The 21088-nt window shown below is 40.1% G+C and overlaps 1 protein-coding gene across 9 annotated transcripts in view; it reads left to right on the top strand.

Moving 5' to 3' along the window:
* Nucleotides 1–19316, top strand: part of PLAG1 (PLAG1 zinc finger) — a 55947-nt gene extending 36631 nt beyond the window's left edge. For 5 of the 9 annotated variants that reach the window (XM_085221142.1, XM_085221143.1, XM_085221138.1 and 2 more), the window contains 3 exons: nucleotides 3942–4041; nucleotides 7781–8139; nucleotides 8716–15100. In XM_085221142.1, the coding sequence (XP_085077268.1) occupies nucleotides 7898–8139; nucleotides 8716–9979 (1506 nt within the window). In that variant the 5' untranslated portion in view covers nucleotides 3942–4041; nucleotides 7781–7897 and the 3' untranslated portion in view covers nucleotides 9980–15100. Of the gene's footprint in view, nucleotides 1–3447; nucleotides 3556–3941; nucleotides 4042–7780; nucleotides 8140–8715; nucleotides 15101–15248 lie in introns of those variants that run through there. The other 4 variants (XM_085221145.1, XM_085221144.1, XR_014882511.1 and 1 more) reach the window with 3 other exon arrangements.
* The last annotated feature ends 1772 nt before the right edge of the window (nucleotides 19317–21088 follow it).

The raw sequence follows: 21088 nt of genomic DNA, 5'->3' as shown, positions 1-21088 counted from the left end.
GGTGGTCCTTGATGATCTGGGGGGATGCCTAAAGGCTGTAGATTCCAGCATGCTTTTGCCTGCCTCTTTCAGCAACTGTCCTATCAGAAGAGTTGGAAGGAAAAAGGTTTAAATCCACACCTCTGGAAACTGAACTGACTACTGACAGAGCAAAGAACATAGGAGCAGGCTAAGTGGTTCTCCTTCTTTGGTTGCCTTAACCCAGTGGTAGATGTGTTCATCTTCAGGAGTCCTGATGACATTTATGCAATTTGGATAGCCCTAGTTGACACACAGACCTGGTGAGGAGTTTTCTCGTTCAGTTCTGCTGCACTGAAGTGAAGGTGCTGCCTGTCTGCCATTTTAGCTCTTCGGTACCAAGGGATGTGGCTATACTGACTGTCTCTTGAGGCTTCCTCCAGATCTGCTGTCCTTGCTGTCACTGACTGGTGCTATCACCCTGGCAGCTCGGTGTGCCAGACTGGGTTTCCTCAGTATTTTTGCTTCTCTGTAGCTACTTATTAGTCCCCTGATATAAAAAAGACAAAAAATGGCTACTTACACTGCAGTAGTTGTGGTTCTTCCATACACTTTTTCCACAGGGACACCGAAAGTGATCTTTTGTCCTTTACTCTGAAAGAATCTTTACTCCTTGGTGGCAAATCTGAGAGAGGTTAGACAGGGCCGTCGTTGGTTTTCTTCATTACTACTGTTAGCAGCAGCAGCAGCTCTTGACTTCCTTGACTGCACATGTCCATCCCCCCCATCATCCCAAACTGAGCTGTCAGTCCATGTTTCAGCTCTCCTGTCCTCACACCATGCTCCCAGCGAGACCATCAACTTCTGCCCATGTACTTCTGTCTCACGCTAGGTGTAGTAGTGATGAGCACAGCACAGCTGTGGAGTTCTTTCCCTTATGCTACTCATGGTAACAGTCGTGAGGATTCACAGGCCCAGCCTGGAGAGATGTCAGTATCTTCAGAGAACTTGATCCTGTTCATGTGAGTACATGCTCACCTGGGATCTGTGTGAACAGCCCTTAAAGAATCACACTATTCACAGGGTAAATAACCCTTTTTTGTTTTGTTTATTTAAAGAAATATTTAAAACCCAAGATGATTCTGTAGTACCCTTAAATCTTTTATTCTGTCATTATCACAACTAATATTTTAGGACCCTTGTTCTGCTCCACAAATTAATTTCAACAATTGAGATTCTATGCACTTTTTGCATACAAGGCGCAATGACACTTCCTGACAGATACTGTGTTGTCAACACTGTGCTCACATTATAACCCTATTTTGAAAGAAAATAACCGTGACGCTGATGATTTCCTTTATTGTTCTTAGACACTCTCAATAAAATAAGAAATGCAAGCTAGGAAGAGGATTATTAGTTGTGTTTGTTTCATGTCTTCATTATCCTTTTAGTTTACACATTGAATTATTTTAAAACATTTCTAAGTGCACCTATTTCTTTGGATTCTGAAGGATGACTATGAATTTTGAAAAAAAAAGAATGACTTTTTATTATCAAAAGCAGGAATAAATTTAGCTTAGTCATGGGGGGCTTTTTTTTTTTCCTTTGACTCTTTAGATGCTGTTCATTCAAATATAGTCTAACTGGCAATGATCTGGATGCCTTTAAGGTTAGCAAAGTAAAGGCCTGACAGATAGCAGAAGATCTGGATAATTCTTAGAATTATAATCTGACAAATTATAGAAGTTCCCACATGGATTTCAGGCATGCACATACAACAGTGCACTTTGCGGTGTGGTGCTTCTCTGCCTCATGTGGACGATAATTTAAACTTTAGTATTGATTAAAAAATTGTTCTTATCTCATCTGATTGAAAGCTTAGTAACTATAGGCAGTTACAAGAAGAATGGTGCATCTTTGTCCAGTATTCTGTGTTGGAGATTTTCTAGCATCAGAAGATTTTGAGGAAGGTAGTCTAAAAATGAGCATTGTAGTGGACAACTTTGGCATTCCATGCATAAGAAAGTCTTTTAGCAGATTGACTGCTGTATAGAATTTAAATATATAGATATATTTTTTCATTTGTTCCTGTCAAATGTGACAGATGTTTTCACAGTTCGTACAATCTCTTCCTCTTTTGTATATATCTCTCTAAGCAATTTGACTAGGCATTGGTCTTGTAGAAACTGAGATCCCTAATTGTAGTAATTGTAGTAGGTACAGAATTGCCCACGTCTGGATTCACTGCATTGCACTTGTGCTTTATTTGTAAGATAATGAACAAGAGTACCTGACTTACCTCCTTCATTCAGTTCAGCATTTCAAGTACATCTGGCATTTACCTTCTTTACTTACTTATTCCAGTTGCTCCAGTTTCACATGCTTTGATAGTCTTCTCATGCCTCTGATGACCTGTCCCTGAAGCCATCTGCTTTTTGCTAGAGCTCCTTCAGATGTGAAAATTCGACACAATAATCGTTTAAGAGTTGAGGGGGCATTATATTGCTGTAGATAGAATTTTAAAAAAAACAAACTGGAAATAGTCTGTAAATACCAACATTGAATGGACTAAGTCCCTTTGGACATGGTTCATTAAATTTTTGTGTCTGTCTGAAATGCTGTCTGCTTATTACGAACTGCTGTAGTAGAAACTTTTGGATAATGAAGCTCTTCTGCTGTGCAGAGTGGGAGACATTGAGGTAGGCATCATAGGGTAACTAGCTTATAATGGTTTTGCTGAGAGAGAGCACAAGAAGTCATCAGCATTTTCTCTCCAGAACAAAGTGATTTTGGTGAGAGTTGTGTCCCTGCACTTTCTTGTTAGTCAAAACAAAGCTCTTTCCATTTGGGTTTGGGTACTGAACCTGTTTCTGTGCCCTACCTGCATGTAAAAAAGCCCCAGATAAACTCCCGTTTAGGCTGCTAGAAAGCCTTGGTGGGTTACTGAAAAGCACTTTCACCTTTGATAGGTTTTCAAGCACACTGGTTCTCTCACATCCACGGTTACCATCAGAGGAAGTTGAGGTGACGCAAAGCTGAACGTGGAACCCAAAAAGAAAACTGTAGTGAAGAGAATGGAAAATGGGACGGGAAAATTGTATACGAGGCAATGTTGCAAGTTGCCATAGCTCCTACCAGATACCTCCGGCCTGATATAACACTAAGTGTATGTGTGCTATATGGAGCTTTTCCCTTACATACCTAGATGAGTTGGAGGGGGTAAGCCTGTCCCTTAGAATGAGGTGCTGAGTGTGTTTCCAGTATATTCCTGTATCATCCAGGAGGCCTTCTAGCAGGAAAAGGGAGATGTACTGCAATTTCATTAAAGGGTAGTGGCAGGGAAAAGGGAGATGTAAGGGAAATTCCAGAAAGGCCCTCTGGATTTGCTCAGGCACACCTAGACTTGCCCTCTATTGGGATTTACCTGTAGCATGTACATCATTAAGATGCTTTATTATTTTTTAAAATTAATTTTATTTTCCTTTGCAGGTCACCTTTTAAGCTGCTATTTCCTGTATAATTAAGCAGAATGAAGGCATTAGGTTCTAGTAGAGTTGGGCCTAATCCAGAAATCTTCTCTTATTCAGTCTTTTCTAAGTAAGAAACTCAGTTCTGGGCCCAGTGTTTTACATGTTTTGCTGTTATTTCTAAATTATTTGTGGTCTGTGGATTTTTTGTTTTTAACTTTATTGGAAACTTCTTTGCTTTTGTCTTATTTTATTTCTTTGTATTAGTGTCCAGCATAGCGTTAGTTGAAATGATGTAAGTATTATGGAAATTGAAGTGCATAATTGCTACTGATAATGCAAGAGCAATTGATTCAGTTTATAATTAACAATACATAATGTTCAGTGCATGGATTGGCTCTATCCCTTTTAACTTTTCTTTCTGATTCTTTCCAACTCCCAGTCTTGTCACATTCCAGCCTTTTTGAATATCCTGGTTTAGCTTGAGTCTAGTCCATTCTTCCTTTTCTTTTTCAGACCAGTAAAAATGGGAAGTACTGGATTCTGGTTTCCTCCAAGAAGAGTCAGCGGAACTGGTTAAGACCAAAATCTGAGGACTTTAGTGGGCAAACATCAGGTGTGCATTGAACAGAAGCTACTTTATTTCTGCTTTAAGTATATGCTTCTTTAAAAATAGTATTACATATGAGCTTTCGTGTAATGTGTTTGTTATATTTGATACTGCATATAATCATTCATCCTGCAGTTGTGAAAGCACCAGTAAGAATGAGGATTTTAAGTGATAATTATGTTGAGACACAAACAGGCAGTATTACTCATAAAATTCTTTCAGCTGGTCTTTGGAAAGTGTAATATTTGAGGATCAGTGTTTTTTTAAGTTGTATCTCCATTGCTCAGTCTATATATCCACAAGAAAAAAAAAAAAAAAAGATGATTATTTACTATTCAGAAATCAATACTGAAGTTCTTGATTGCCTCATCTGTTGAGAAACAATACTGAGATAAAGAGTGCTTACATGTTTTTTGTTTTTTTTTTTAATAAAACACTGTCATTGCCAAAGATTGAATCCATACTATATTTGTTCTAATAATGCATTGTTAAGGACACTTAAACGCAGTTCAAAATCAGCTTAATTAGTTTTGATTATAGAGAAACAAAACTTGAATTCTTCATTCACACAAATGTGCTGAGTTACATCTGGTACAGCAACTACGTTACCCGAGGTTTTGGAGAAGATGGAAGTAACATAATATTGGCCTGAATATAGGATGGCCTCAAGCCTGGGTGTGATCCTTGCAGTTAGAACAGGAGTGAGAAGTTGTCAGCGCTGTTTACATTAAAAATTAAACTTCATGTGCTGTTCTACAACAAGCATGCTTTGCATCAGAATCAGACCCTGCACATCGCCCTTTGCATGACCTAATAATATCCTGAGTCTCTCCAGCTTGATGTGTTTTCAGCTCCCCCCCACTTGCCCCTCAGCATTATCAGATTATTCCATTGTCTTGTCCTTGGATGTTCCCACCCATATGCAGTGCTCCCCACAACTGTCAGTGCCCCATGCCTCAAAATTTTGTCCACTCTCTCCTCTTTTCACCCAGCAGCTAACCTTCCCTGCATCCCACCAGTCCTGCCTGCTTTTTCCCTTGTCACCTGTTGAGCACGGCGGCCACCTGCTGCTTTGTTTCAGCATGGTCAAATTAATCATGCTCCCCTACAGCAAGCAATAGAGGATGTTCCCTTTACTATTTGCACTAATGCTGCCTGCCCTTCTCAGGCTGGGTGAGGATTTTGCAAACGGCGGTGGCCCATATCAAGGCAGCAGATGCTTCAGGACACTCCTGGAGATGCTACTGTGCAGTGAAGCCATGTGGGTGCCCACAGGATGTGAAAACACTATATACAAGCATAGAGTGTGCTGGTATCTTTTTCTTCCACAGAACTTCATTTGCCAGGAGGACTAGGTGATCTCTAGAGGTCTCTTCCAGCCCCTACAATTCTGTGATTCTGTGAAAATGGCTAGAACAAGTTTCATTCTATCTTCAGGCCAATGTACATAGAAGACCAGTGTGTTTGTTTATGGGAAGGCACAATAAATTATGTTACCAGATCATGATTAAAGTGTATATTGAAAAATCTTTCAACCTACAAATTCATCACGTGAATGAGATTCTCTTCTTAATTACATTAGCAGCTCCACTGAAGTCTTTGGAATTGGTCTTCATTTACTCTTGATGCAGAAATACTTTGATCTCAAGTCTCCAAACAACTCTTCAATTTTTTTTCACTTATAAGCTAGAAAATCACTTATGAGACAGAAACTGAAATTAAGCTGATTCTTTGAAGACCTCTGCACATTCCCAGTCATGGAATTGTTGTCCCCAGGCTTCATCCCATGAGTGAGAATGAGTCAGAGGCAAATCTGGAATAAGGGTCCTTAAAGAAACACCTTTACTGTTGCTGGGTATCTTTAAAGAGGTTAGTGGTTCCATGTAAATCTGGGGGGAGGAAAGGTGATCTTAAAAAACTTCTTGCTTTAGGAGTGTGGTACAGCTTAATCTGCTGTTCAGACTATAGAATCGAAAGGTAGCAAATTTCCATCTTGGTCTGCCAGTATTTCTTTCCTTTTACAAAGACAAGGGAGAGGTAATGGGAAGGAGGGAGGAAGAGGCATAGACAAAGATGTTACTCTATATATGTGTTTCAAATGGAAATCTCAAATCTGAGGCATTCATAAAAATACACATGCAGATATTAAAAAGGCACATTCCCTTCTTCTCTACCTCCCTGCTGACACAGCCCTCCTGTCCTGTCACAGCCTGAGGAAAACACAGGCCTTCCTTCCTCCTCGCTTTCTTTCAGCACGGCACTGGGCTGTGGCAGGGGCTTTGGAGCTTACCAGGCCTCTCCTGCTGCTGGCTGGGATGAGTTTGCTTTGCTTATTGGGGAGGTGGCACGAGGCCGGAGCAGCTGCTGCCTGGTGCTCCCTGCCTGACTCCTGGCTGCTCTGCTCCACCTGTCCCAGCAGCTGCTCGCTTCCCTGGCCCTGCTGCAAGCAGGCATGGGGACAGCCGGCCACCAAGCCTCAGCCTCTGCCCACAGCCTTACTGCCGTCTGGCCCAGCCCAGCCTGTTCTTGCACAGCTGTGCTGGTGGAGGCCAGGCTGGATGGCAGCTGCAGGGCTGTGACAGCAGGGTGGGGGGAATTGCCAATGTTGTGGGAGAAAGGCCTAATGTGGGGCTTTTCAGCCCTGCCCACTGTTTGCATTGAGTGTAGCCCTCCTGCTGCCCTCCTCTCTGTCCACACTGCTGCAGACCTTGCATTTGGCCCTTCCCACCATGGATAGAGCTGGTTTGAGTATCTAAAGTAGCAGTTGTGCTCCGATGATTCTGTCAGTGACTTCTGACAGTGGAGGATTGTTGAGTGCCCTGTAGTCGCAGGCACCCAGTTGCTGCTATACATTACCAGATCGTGAATTTAAAATCATCCTTGCCAATAGATCAGATGTGAGCATCACACACCTCCTGTAGCCAAAGGCTGCTGGTTTCATTCACGGTTTGCAGTGCATCAGGAGGGGCTAGGTTCCTCCTGAAAGTCCGAGAGCCTTCATCCCAAGCTAACCTTAACCTCCGCATTATAACCCTTGTACCTTGCAGGGTATTTTGAGGAAAATGCAGGTTTCCCATGCTGGGCTGATAAAAAGCCTAATACATGAAGTTTCTGTTACTGAGACATCACAGCTCCGTTAGCAGAGGAGAATTTCACTTGGCATTGGAAATTATTGTAAATGTTTGCATTTTTCTAGAAAAGACATGCAAACAGTAACCAAAATTAGCTGGTATACCAGAGAGTGTGAGCTTTGCACCCCCCCTAAACTGCCAAAAAGCTCCTTTTCATGTAGATTTTCAAACTCCCAGCATTTCAAGTTGTACAGATTTTCATTTTGATAACCGTGTATGTGCATGTGTGCGTGCATGTGTGTGTATGTCTGTACAAACACCACAGGCACAACTTTAATTCCTTTGAAACCTGAAGCTGCCAAAAGCTTTCTTCATATGTTCTGAAGTGAGTTCTTTGTCTGATGCCTCCTGAAGCCTGACAAACTTTGCTGTTCTCCATCAATGCCTGAGGGGAAGGTTGTGAGGTGTAATTTCAGGGCATATGTGGATCTGTTCATCCTGAGCAATGCATTATAAGAGTTGCAGCAAATAGTGTAAAGAAACCTACAGGTATTACATTAGACCAGCTGAACCTAATTTTATTTTTAACTTTTATTCAGAAGCATCACATAGCAAGTAAACTTCAGAATTTAAGTTTAGTTACAAACTAGTTGTTTCTTATTTTTTTTTTCCAGTCCCCTTTTGCTTTCTTTTACGACCACATGAAACTTGAGAAGCCATCTAAAGCTAAATCATTTAGTGGAGTTGGGCAATTCCCAAGTGTCCAACAAGAAGGCCTGGTTTAGGCTGCGATGGCCACTGTCATTCCTGGTGATTTGTCAGAAGTAAGAGATACCCAGAAAGTCCCTTCAGGGAAACGTAAGCGTGGTGAAACCAAACCAAGAAAAAACTTTCCTTGCCAACTGTGTGACAAGGCCTTTAACAGTGTTGAGAAATTAAAGGTTCACTCATACTCTCACACAGGAGAGAGGCCCTACAAGTGCACACAACAAGACTGCACCAAGGCCTTTGTTTCTAAGTACAAATTACTAAGGTATTAAACTCTATTTATCTTTCAGATTATATTATCTATTTTATGTTGGCCGTGTTAAGCCGTGTAAAAGTATATATTTGTGTACGCCTTCAGCTGATTGCAGAGAGGATGTATTAATTAAAAGTAGCCATTGGATTGTTTCTAGAAATCTAAATTACATAAGTTTGCAAGCTATTGTCTTTGATTTTGTTTCTTAATTTGTTTTCTGTTTTTGTTTTCTGTTTGTTTGTTTTCTTAATGAGAATAGAATTTTCATTTGTATAAGGAATTGTCACAAGAAAAGAGTATGGACTGAAAATTTTTGGCTATGGACTTTGACACAAGTACTTTCATACTTGCCCATATACCCCTGTTACAGTAGCTAAAACCCACCAAAACTAAAGTGTCGATTTAAGAGAAATGGCTCGTGTTTTGCTATATTTTAATTTGTCAAACTGTCTTTGTAGTGTCATGCTTTCAGTTAAAAGGTTCTGTTGAAAAGCAACCTTAGTGTAGAATTTAGCTGCCATTAAAAAAAATGAGCACGTGTGTTTTTTGATCAAAATAATTACTTACAGAATATATCTGTGTTTAAAGGCATATGGCTACTCATTCTCCTGAGAAAACCCACAAGTGTAATTATTGTGAGAAAATGTTTCACCGAAAAGATCACCTAAAGAATCACCTACATACACACAATCCCAACAAAGAGGCCTTTAAGTGTGAAGAATGTGGAAAGAACTACAATACCAAGCTTGGGTTCAAACGTCACCTGGCTTTGCATGCTGCAACAAGCGGTGACCTCACCTGTAAGGTATGTTTGCAGACTTTTGAAAGCACAGGAGTGCTGCTGGAGCACCTAAAAACTCATGCAGGCAAGTCATCGGGTGGAGTGAAGGAGAAAAAACACCAGTGTGAACACTGTGATCGTCGGTTCTACACCCGAAAGGATGTCCGTAGACACATGGTAGTGCACACTGGAAGAAAGGACTTCCTCTGTCAGTACTGTGCACAGAGATTTGGGCGGAAGGATCACCTAACGCGCCACATGAAGAAAAGTCACAACCAAGAACTTTTGAAGGTCAAAACAGAGCCAATGGACCTTCTAGATCCCTTTACCTGCAACGTTTCTGTGCCTATCAAGGATGAGCTGCTTCCAGTGATGTCGTTACCTTCCAGTGAACTGACATCAAAGCCATTTACAAACACTTTGCAATTAAATCTCTACAATACTCAGATTCAGTCCATGCAGAGTTCCGCATCCGCACACCAAATGGTTGCCACATCATTACCATTGGGGATGCCTTGTCCAATAGATATGGAGTCTGTCCACCCTTCGCACCAGCTATCGTTGAAATATCCGCTCAGTTCTACCTCATATGCAGTTTCTATGCCTGAAAAAGAACAGCCTTTGAAAGGGGAAATCGAAAGTTACTTAATGGAGTTGCAAAGTGGTATGCCTTCTTCATCCCAGGATTCTCAAGCATCTTCATCAAAACTAGGGCTGGATCCACAAGTAGGGCCACTAGATGATGGGTCTGGGGAGGTTTCCCTTTCCAAGGGCTCCGTTCCTATTAGTGAACCTCTAAACACCCCATCATTGGACTTTTCTCAGCTGTTCAACTTCATACCCGTCAATGGCCCTCCCTATAATCCTTCTGTTTCAGTGGGAAACCTTGGAATGAGTTATACGCAGGAGGAGGCACATTCTTCTATGACTCAACTTCCACCACAGACACAGGATCCACAAGATCCTAGCAATAGTATAGGTCTTGGGTCTCTGCACTCATTGTCAGCAGCTTTCACGAGCAGTCTAAGCACAACCACCACCCTACCACGATTTCATCAAGCTTTCCAATAGGATGTACAAAGCTGGCTTGTTACTGTCTATTTGTAGAAATGCCTTAGGTGACCATTTTTAACTTAGTGCCTACTATAAGACATTATCAATTCTCTGCTTTTGTACAGTACCAATCTCATGAAGCCAGTAAGAAATTTAAATTAACTTTTTAAAAATGTTTTGAAAGTGTTTATTCTCAGCTGTGTTTACTTCATTGTTTTTGTTTTTTTTAAGGTCTCATTGTATTGTTTTCATTTTCACTGCCAATTGACACATTTAAAATGTCCACTAGAAAGTCATCCCAAGCAAACTTTCAACATGCATCCCTTTTAAAACCTTTTCAACCTTACAGCCACTCTGTCCTATTGATGTGGTGGAGCTATCATTTTTACCTTTTATATATTACAGCATTTGCAAAGGATCCATTTCAAACATGTATCACAAAGGCTCCTGAAGATTGGGGAAAAATTTTCTCCGGTCCCTTTCCAAAAAAAACCTCTTCCCAAATGGTGACATCTGATCTGTTCTATAATGACAAATTTTAATTTTTAAATAAAGATAGAATTCAGATTTTTCTGAAAATTTGGATGTGTATATATAGAAGTCCATATATACACATGTACATATATATAACATTTTGACTTATATTGAAGTCATTATAAAAGGTGTTAAGAATTTTGCCATTTTCTGGCTTAAATTTTTGTGGCTTGTTATAAATATTGGAAGAAAAAGAATACAGTTTAATTTTCTAAAATCGTGGCTGAACAGAACTTCAACAGAGAATCTCTGCTTGCCTAACTGACAAAAGTTTCAAGTTGAATTTGGAACTGTGTTGTGCTTTCATGACTCTGGTAGAGGAAAACAGGCAAATTTAATGGCTGATCTTGAAATATAAAAGTGTTGTAATTTAGTAATGCAGAATATTTTGTTGCAGTTTTTGTTTTAATTCTTAACTTGCTGTTTTTTTCTCTTTAGTAGCATAGAAAGAGTACTGCATAGGAATCTTCCAGTAGTGTACTGACGTATGTAGACATCAGTCTTCTCCCAGCTGCCACCACCAAAGGGTGGATCAAGTCCAGCCAGAAAGTGTGTATCTATTTTCAGTTCAATATTAGTGTGCAGTCAGAGAGTGAATGTAAATTTACAAATACCATTTTTGGGGTTTTTTTTTTTTTGTTTTTTTTTTTTATTGGAATGAACTTTTCAGTTGTGTTACATGGTGTGTTATGTCCTCCTAAGCAACAAGTTAGATGTTAATCATACTTTCTACACCTGGGTACTTGGTTAGGGACTTTTTGCCCACTGCCAAGATTTAAAGACAGGACTCTTAGGAGTGAAGTAAAAGCATATTGCTTACACCACTTTTGCCTAATGCAATATTTTCTATTCCCCAACCCCTAATAACCAAAAGAGGAAAAAAGAAAAAAAAAAAACAAAAACAAACCTGTGATGCATGAAAGCAAACTCGAGTTGCTGTAATTCAACAATAACACGTTTTCCTTGTCATTTTTGTACGAGGAATTAAAATAGAAATTGAGTACATTAGTATCTCTCAAACAATAATGAGGACTCATACAAGGTTTTAAGTGGTTAAACTAAATATACTTCACAGAAACAAAAGTTGCTCCCATTTAAGGAGCTCGTGCTCCAGATGTTTTATCAGTAGCTCCTACTTTTTTTTTTTTAATTCTAGGAGCAATATGCAGGTGTAGTTTTACTATTTTATACATATATGTATTTAAATTTTATTACTGAAAGATAACATTTTTATAAATGTGTTTGTGTTCCAAAGGCATTAAAATAAGGATGTATTAATAAGGAAAATACCTTTTGAAATTCTACAAATTGCTCCTAGATTTTGGGTTTAGGAGCTTGTTATCTCAAAGTGGGCTTTTAGCTCTGCTTCATGACTGCTTCCTCTGGTTTCTATGAAACAGATCGCTTGCTTACTTACATCTTTAGTTGAATGATTTGTTCAATATTGCTTTTTTTTTTTTTTTTTTTCTCATCACCTTTATAAAGGAAACAAAAACACAGGTGTACAGAGCACAAGGTGAACGCCACAGAATGTATTTCTGGTTAAAAATCAGCAACCACAATGCACATAGGGCCAACTTGGCTTTCTTCTGAGTCTTTTCAGACTATTTGGGATGAAGAGCAGCGGCCTCCCTTGCTCCTGTGAGCTCTGTTCCACGTGGAGCAGAGCCCAGCATCTCCCCATGAGCAGAGAGATGCCGTGACGCTCGGTTCTGGCAGCGGCTGTGGAGTGGATGGGCCGCACTCTTCTTCCTGATCACAGGCCTGGGAGCTGCAGCTCTGTGAGCAGTTTTTGGATGGCCTGGAGGGAGTTCTTTGGTTGAGGTCACAAATAAGTTCAGTCTCCTCTGCCGCTGCCAGATACTTGGCCAGACTGCTCGCTGAGGGGAATTGATGTGGCACATCTAACACTCAGCACGGGGCAGTGCCACCTGCTTATCAGTCCCAGCCGCTGATCAGACTCGATTAAAAAAACCCAACAAACACTTGGCCAACACCCAGTTCTTAGTACTTAGCCGGAGTCCTTACTACTTGGTTAGTGCCTTAGCTTCCTGAGAAGGGGTTGACATTTCACTTCAGAGGTAGACATACATTTCAGTGGAGGAGCAGGGACCTCAGACAAGGTATTGAACCTCATTCAGACAGGGCTGCAGCCAGCGGCTGCGCTCGGCCTGTGCCGCTGAGCTAGGATGCAGGACGGTGTGGAAGCAGATATGACACTGTAAGCAATATTAACACATTAGTGCTTTTGGATATTATTTAGGCAGAGTCAGTATTGGCCACTACTAAAATATCATTTTTTTAAACCCTGTTTTCTAGGTTTCAGATTGGTTCTTGGAGGGAGGGGGGAGGGCTGGCTGATCATGCACCACTCTTTGTGCAACTTCGAAACTTCTAGTGAGGTTTGTTGTTTTTTTTTTGTTTGTTTGTTTTGTTTGTTCTGTTTTTTTTTTTAATATATATATTTTTGTGTACTTGTTGCTTGTGCTTAATTTAGTAGTAAATTGTGGAATAGAGTGATTTATTGTTAATTTGGCAGTAGCGGTTTTTTAAAACCATATACTGACTGAAACATGAGCCAGAGCTGATTGCTTTATTAAGCTAATAATGAATGTTAAGAGTACATATTTTCAGGATCATTTGCCTAGTGAGCTAAACATGTATTATAGGCCAATATTTTTTAAAATAAAGCTTGGTCAACCTCTATGTTACACATATTACAAGATATAGCACTTTCAAAAGAAAACCTAAACCTTTTAAGAAAGTTTCTTACAGGTTATGCTTTTTATTATAAAACCTTTTATTATAATTTGTTTCAAGTGCCATTAGATTACATATATGTAGGCCTTTGGTATAATGCTTTGTGTACAAAATGGTAGACATTGTAATTTTAAACAGGTACATTTTTACAGTGTTTTCTTATCAATTTGCTATATTGCACAGAACCAGTGTGTCTTTCTTAAGGGTTTTACAATGGTTTTTACTAGGTTTACATGTTTCAAACTACACTGTCTTCTACTGCCATTTTGAATACCAGTCAAAAAAAAGAAAAAGAAAAGAAAAAGAAAGAGTTTGTCCTCACCAATTGTAAATTGTGTCCTCTGGAGTTCTGGGTGGTAACTATTGCAAAAATATTTAACACGCAGTATTTGATGCAGATTTTTTTATCATATGCTCTCAATGCTATGCTGCTGTCTGAAGTTAACTTAGGGCCTGATCCTGCATCCATAGACGTCAAGGGGAGCAGGGCTGCATCCTTCGTTATGTCTGTCTCATACACTGGTTTAGCAGCTCATCCTGTATTCTTCTCAGTCTATAGATAAGCCTCCGAAATAAATGTACTTACCTGGTATGTAGTAAACTGTATAGACTTAGCTGCCCATTCTGCATCTTCCCAGTGTACAATTAAAACCATAGGCATTAGCATTACACTCAGCGTACAAACAATGCCACAGTAGTTCAAAATGTGTTTGGATAGTCCCAAAGCTTTATGTAATAAGGGTGTCTTACTTTGTTGGAAGGCAGTGTCTTTTGATAACAGTTATCTAGCCCTGGAAGTGACACAGAACTATTGCTAATCATATGTAAACACTTTTCAGTATAAGCTTCAGTGGTACAGTTGAACCAGAGTGAATGTTTATCTCCTCAGAAACACTCCTGCAATATTGTTATATTGGATCATGCTGCTAATGTAACTTGGGATACAACTCCTCTCATGGTGCTACAAACCTCCCTGTCTCATTCAGATGTATTTTTACCCATAGAAAAAAGGACTATACTAGACCTATAGTTGTATGATATATTTTTATACTGTGACTTAATTTGTCATTAATGAACTTTGTACAACACCACAATGTATTCATATGCACTTGCAGAAGTAAAATTTTGGACATGCAAATTTAAACGCTGACAAGTCCAGCTGTTGTTCACAAAAATAGATGATTTAGTTAAAATTAAATGTGGGCTTTTTATATGGTGTGGAGTGAAGAACATACTATATATTACTAAAAGCTTCTGAATTTAGACAAAAACTGGGAAAGAGTATATTGGGGAATGATGACACACCCAAACCTGACTCGGATTGCTGAAATTCTATTTTTTAGCTAGTGGGAAAATTGTTTGGACTCGAATGCTAAAATGTTTTAATGATAAAATTTTTGAGTCAAAAATAGAGAAAAAAGAACACAGAAAACCCTGCATTCCAGACAGAATTTGTGTATGTTTCTTGCATTTAAAATTTGCTATCCTGTGATATGGGAAATTGAGTTGCTTATCATGTATATGTACTTTAAAATGTATTCACAAACTACTGTTGTATTTGTATAAAATATAGACAAAAAGATTGCGTATATATTTTTGTGTATAAGCTCTGTAAAATAGCAATCACATTATGAAGCTGCAGCAGAACTTCATTTTAAACATTCACATCCAAAGAAACAGACTATTTATTGTCCACATACCCTGATTATAAAATATACCTTGCTGCTATTAAACAATAGTGCTGCAGCTTCTTGTGGCCTACAGTGTTATGTTTGCTGTACAAAAATATGTGAACTCCACAAAATATATCAATAAAATTACAGAATGGTTTTAGTTAATGAATAACTTATGCCTGGCATTTCAATAGATAACCTCGGTCTGCATGCTTGGGATTACAATAAGTAATTTTACATGCATCCAGTTTTGCTGGGTGTAGTTATTCTGATTTTGCAAAGGTGTAAATATTTCTGACTGATGACTGGTAAAATGTCAGTTTTTCAGAAAATCTAACACGCATAAGTTTCTGCGTTTCATGATCTTACCAAGGAACAGATTGGATGATGCTACTGTGTCTGTGACAAGACAGATCCTAACTGAAGGAAGCAGTTGCATTTGCCATCAAACTGCCCTTTGAAATGCTGTGAGGAGCTGGAAGGTGAGTTTGGGGGTTTCATGTGGGAGAAATGGGCAAGTGATTCTCTCCAGCACTTCAGATGAATGCAAGTAATTTATCTTTATTTTTATAGTTTGTAGGATAAACTGTGAGACTGTGGCATGTGTTACAGGCACAGTATGTGGGTTGCCTCTCTGATACGCTTCCAGGAGAAACTTCATTGTTTTGATATCACACACCTGTCTGCCTGTGACGTTGCTGAGGAAGCCTTGCTGACAAATCTGACTAATGCACTGAGCGAAGAGGTACCACGAAACCAGCAGCCTACCCACAATTGCAGAAAGTTGCAGAAAGTGTTCTTTTTCCATATAGCCATTTCCCCAGAACGAATTGTTTTCCAGGAAAGTAAAAGACAGCATTTGCTATGAAACTGCTTCAAATTCACATTTCATTGTTCTTCAAAATATATATTACTAACACCCTGCTCTTCCAATTCTTTAATTTTTAGATTTTTTCCTGCTCACCAGTCTGAAAGAAAGGATCTTTCCAGAGTCATTGACTGTGTCATACAGACACTTTTGCTTTCTTGTGACTCCCAGCTGTTTCCTCTGAACTGACTTATCACTTCTGTGTCACAGGTTTCTAAATGAGAGTTGGCCGTGGTGTGGTAAGAATCAACAGCTCTCCAGATGGAGGAAGAGGCAGTTCCTGTCTTCAACTGCTTCTTGTGCAAATTTGCCTGAAAGGTATAGAAGGAAGGTGAAGACATAAACTGTAGTGCAGCACTGAACTATCTAAGATTCTGCGAAGCCCCCATCGCTCCCCTGAGAGAACTCCTCCCTGTCTCACTCTGGTAGATGGTGTCATCCACCATAACAGAATTAAGATGTTCTCCTTTCAAACTGATACCCTCTGTGACAAGTGGGAGGTGGTTATATGGATGGCATCTGTGTTACATTCAGACATCTCTTTGCAAGATTGCTCCAGAGCTTTCCCTGCTAAATTTCAGAACCTCTTCCAAGACTTGAAGGAGTTGGGTGTAAGGTTGAAAATCCTTGACATGACAAGAACCTTTGTTCTTATGCCTCATATAAACTGGCACATCTTCAACAGGGAAGGGGATTTTTGTATTTTTCTTTCAAAATTTTCTTATTTCTTAAAGGAGAGAGTAAATTCTTTCTTCTGTATTAACTAAATAGGTAAAAAGCCCAGGTGTCCCATCTCAATTTCTGGAAGGCTAGAGCTAGGCAAAAGGGCAGAAGTTTGGAGTTTTACCAATATACTGAGGGGCTTTCAAGCTCAGTGAATTCTTTTTCACATCTTGCATCTTCCTTTGGCAAGAAAAGAAATTATGCTTTGTTAAAAGAGACATTTGGAAAAATGACTGGCATTGTACAAAACCACGGCCATTCATCCCTTCCTTCTCTCTGCTGCAGCCATCCCTATCCAAAACATCTGTAAGAACATACAGAAAAATGGTCCTTCAATATCATCTGTATATCTGGTCTCTGCCCTATAGGAATAGAAGAAATAGATTATTATGCTTTCTCCCTTTGCTCTCCCTTTTTTCCTTCCCATCAATAAGTGTGCCCTAACATACAGAATGTTTGGGGCTTTTTTGACAGAGAAATCTAAACCTGTGACCCAGAGCTTCTGTTAGGCTTGCAAGAACTGAGCAGCTACATGCTGTTGGCTTCCCTCCTTTGCAAATCAAAACATGTATTGCGCCGGATTGAAATTTGGGTTTCTGAAGTGGCAGTTGCTGTAGTTGACACAGCAATGGCATGAGATCCCAAACAGGCTGCAAGTAGGCCAGCAAGATAAGCTGGATTATAAAATTTAGTGTGTACTTACAAGTTTGGGAAACGTAATAGAGGATTAACTACTACTTATCATTACTAGCTAGTGCCCTTGGCAAGCAGACAGCAATGTCTTACTTCCATTTTTTGAACATCAGTGAAGATAGTGATGTTGGAAAAGACAGACCACAGTCGTGTGAAGTAACAAGTTCCTGGTCACATGTTATATTCCAGGTATTTCAAAATAAACGTTCTCAACTAATAATAAGCACAGTGTGTAATATCTTGCCCAGTATTTTTACATATACTTGCTTGTTGCAGCGACCAACATGTCTTCAAGGAATCAATGTTTTCTGATTAGTAAGTATTTTTTAAATGTAATTAAAGTTGTGTTTTTTCCATGCCATTGCCATCCCACAACTTTGTCTCCTTCAGGGATGTTTGTGTCATAAAATCACCAGCTACAAAGCTCGTTTGCCACCTGGTGCACCAAAGATACATCGGCTAACAGCAGAACACTGTGGATTCAGGACTGTAATGCATGCTATGATTGGTTTGAAATTCATTTGAATTGGGAGTTTGCCCATGGCACTGCTTTTCACTGTTGCACTGTACAAAGAAGAATGGTACAGTGTAATTTCATATAAATCATCAATGGGTGTAAATAATGCAGAGTACCAAAATAGTGACAGTTTCTGAAAATCAGTATATTGCTTAAACTTTTGTGTATATATATAATATATATATTATATAATATATAATATATAATATAATATATATATATATACATATATATATATCTTCTTCAAAAGCATGTGCGTGTATTGTGTGAATATATGTGCACATGTATACATGCATGGGGAAACCTGGAAAAGTTGAGAAATACATTTTGTTTTACTTCAAAAAATGTAAGCATGGAACTTCAGTGTTTTTCAAGTCCAAAGTGAATCACGCAGTTGGTAAAGGTATCTCCCACTTAACACAACGCTTGGTTTCCCAGACACATTGGAAGAGTTTCTTCCAATTACTCGATTTATCTACGAGAGGCAGCAGTTTATCTGCAGGGTGCACAGCCTTCTGTGAGGAAGGTGTTTGTCAGCTATGCCTGTGTAGCATTAGATAGAAGTTCAGTAGAAGAGTTCTGTGGGCTGTGCCTTTGAAGCCCACCTTTCTGTGGGCTTATTGCCTTTTTATTAAATGGTCGCACACGTGGTCATGGCTACATACTTAAGTTCTCCCACAAGTACACTGAAAATGAAAATAATATATACATTCTGTATGACTGAGGGGACGTAAGATAAAGGAGCAACCTTCAAACTCTAACACAGGAGCAGGAATTATCTAACACTGAGGACAAGAAAGCATAGACTAACTTGCCAAACTCGCTGAAATCTGTCCTGCTGTGGCCTAGTGATCATTATAGTCACGGAGCTGGGTGTTATCAGTGGTCAGGGGTTTTGTGAGATGCTGGGACCCACTGGGATCCTTCCAGATATCACCTGCAACAACAAGGGTTCAGTCCCAAGCACCTGCGCTACATCTGCTGTGCCTGGGAAAGCAGCTATCACTGAGTGGTCACGTAGCACTAACATTGTCCCATAGGCCCTTTGCTGCGGGTGATTCACGTTGCTCACTGAGCACAGAAGCCATTTCCTGGTCCCTAAGTTACAACTCTCGAATTCCACCATTGCTCTTTGTTATCTCCCCACAACCCAGCAAAGCTGTTTGTCAGCAGTGCTACAGGAGCAGGACTGCAAAAGCACTCTTGGGCAATGTGGCTGGAAGCATTGTATGACGTGCCTGCCTTATGACAGCAGTAATCCCACAGGGAGAGTCAGCCATATCTGTGTCACCTGAAAGTGTTCTGCAGTCCATAGTTCCACTTTTGTCATCCTCACACCTGAATTAAGACCATCTCAGCTTGTCTCAAGGTGCTCTTCTGCAACTGTGATATTAACCCACAGCACCACGTTACCAGTTGTTTTCCTTGGTCCATCTGTGGTCAGAGAGGCCACAGCGAATGGGCTATGAAACTCCCCTGCTTTGCTTCAGGTGCCTTCAGGTAACACCTCAGAGCATTGCAGCAGGGAGAGCCTCTGCTTGGTGCTCTGAAACCTTTCTGGGATGAAAATAAAAAATATCAAGCAACTGTTTGGCAGTGTGTGTGTTTGAAACTTGATCTTATTATTTATAAACTAGGATTTAACCTTTTAAAATGTTTATTGCTATGGCTTTATTCTAAAGAAGTGCTGTAAGATCACATCGCAACTCCCACAGATGCGTTTGTTGGCATTTAGATTTGCCTCTCAGCACATTAATGAAAACTTGTCTGCATTTGCTACTACAAGGTGTCATTTGCAAAGTAACCAAACTCTAAAATACAAACTCTATTCACTTCTGGCTCATCCTGGCAGTTAAATAAACAGTTGACTGTGGCCTATTCTCAGAGCAGGCTGTGTGTATGGACTGGCTTCAAATGATGTGCATCGCTTACGCCTGCACAATTGATTTTATCAGAACTGCTCTCATGCAACTCAGAATACCGTTAGAGGCCTATGAGGTGTGACTGGAAGCAACACTTGCACTATGAAAAAAGTGAGAAGGAATGTAAGTTTGTCTTCAAACCCCAAAGTGAGATCACAGAGACTGACAGCAAGTGGAAAAAAAAGAAAGCTTTGATTTAGAAAGGGTAAGGAAACCTCAGAAGTCACAAAGACACAGGCTAAGGAGCCATGTTGTTTTCAGAGTAGAATAAGTACTTAGGAGATAAATGTAGGAATTCAATAGAAACACAGTGCTACCTTAATACTGGAAAGCACTTCTTAGAAGCCACTGAACACTCAGGCCTAAAAGGGGTTGGTGCATTTTTTACCGAGCAGATGCACAAATAATAAAGTAATGGTCATGGAGAAGAATTTAACTATATGCTTTAAGAACAAAGAGGACAGACTCTTCAGCAGGGACTGTTGTGATAGCACAATGGGAAATGGGAAAGACAGAATGAAGAGAGATTTAGACTGGATATAAGGGAAAAGTTTGTTACAATAAAGGTGGTGAGGCACTGGAATAAGTTGACCAGAGAGGTGATGGGTGCCCCATCCCCGGAAACATTCCAGGTCAGGGTGGATGGGGCTCTGAGCAGCCTGATGCAGCTCTAGGTGTGCAGGGGAGTTGGACCAGATGGCCTTTAAAGGTCCCTTCCAGTTCAAACAGTCCTATGATTCTATGAAACTCTTTGAGATAGTTCTGCCCCTAGTTTTTATTCTTTTTATGGTTTAGACAAAAATGTGGCCGTTAGCAAGCATGAGAGCAGTGTGTCTTGATCAAATGCAAACTCCGCTTTATAAGGAAGGACATGGGCATTTGGTACATACCTGCTGTGGTGTGCTGCACCTGTATCTGTGTTAGACTGCAGCCTTTGGTATCAGAGTTGTCCTCTGTTTTGCAGATCTATGAACAGTGGTAGTAACTAGCAGTACTGGCAGATGGAGTTCTTGGAATACAGCTGAATACCCATGGGTAATGCTGTGGTCCTTAGTTTGAAGCATGGCTGAGGCTGAGAAGCTGCTGCAGCATCAAAAGTACATTTTATTGTAGAAGTGTGTCACTGAAGCCTGGAATGTCAGGATCCTGCCACAAGTTATTGGCACTGCCACATACTGCAGCCCTCAGGACACAGGCTGCACGCTTTGCTGTTATTCAAGGCCTTTGACATGGTCCTCCACCGTATCCTTATCTCCAAATTGGAGGGATGTGGATTTGATGGGTGGGCCACTCGATGGATAAGAAACTGGTTGAAAGGCCGCAGACAGAGGGTGGTCATCAATGGCTCTGTGTCCAGGTGGAGGCCAGTAACAAGCAGCATCCCCCAGGGGCCAGTCTTGGGACCGGTGCTCTTTAACATCTTTATCAATGACATCG

This window comes from Meleagris gallopavo, chromosome 3 (assembly GCF_905368555.1).
Source record: "Meleagris gallopavo chromosome 3, MGAL_WU_HG_1.1, whole genome shotgun sequence".
In the NCBI taxonomy this organism is placed as follows: Eukaryota; Metazoa; Chordata; class Aves; order Galliformes; family Phasianidae; genus Meleagris; species Meleagris gallopavo.
Note: the sequence above shows the minus strand (reverse complement) of the source record. Positions and strands in the feature narration are given on the sequence as shown.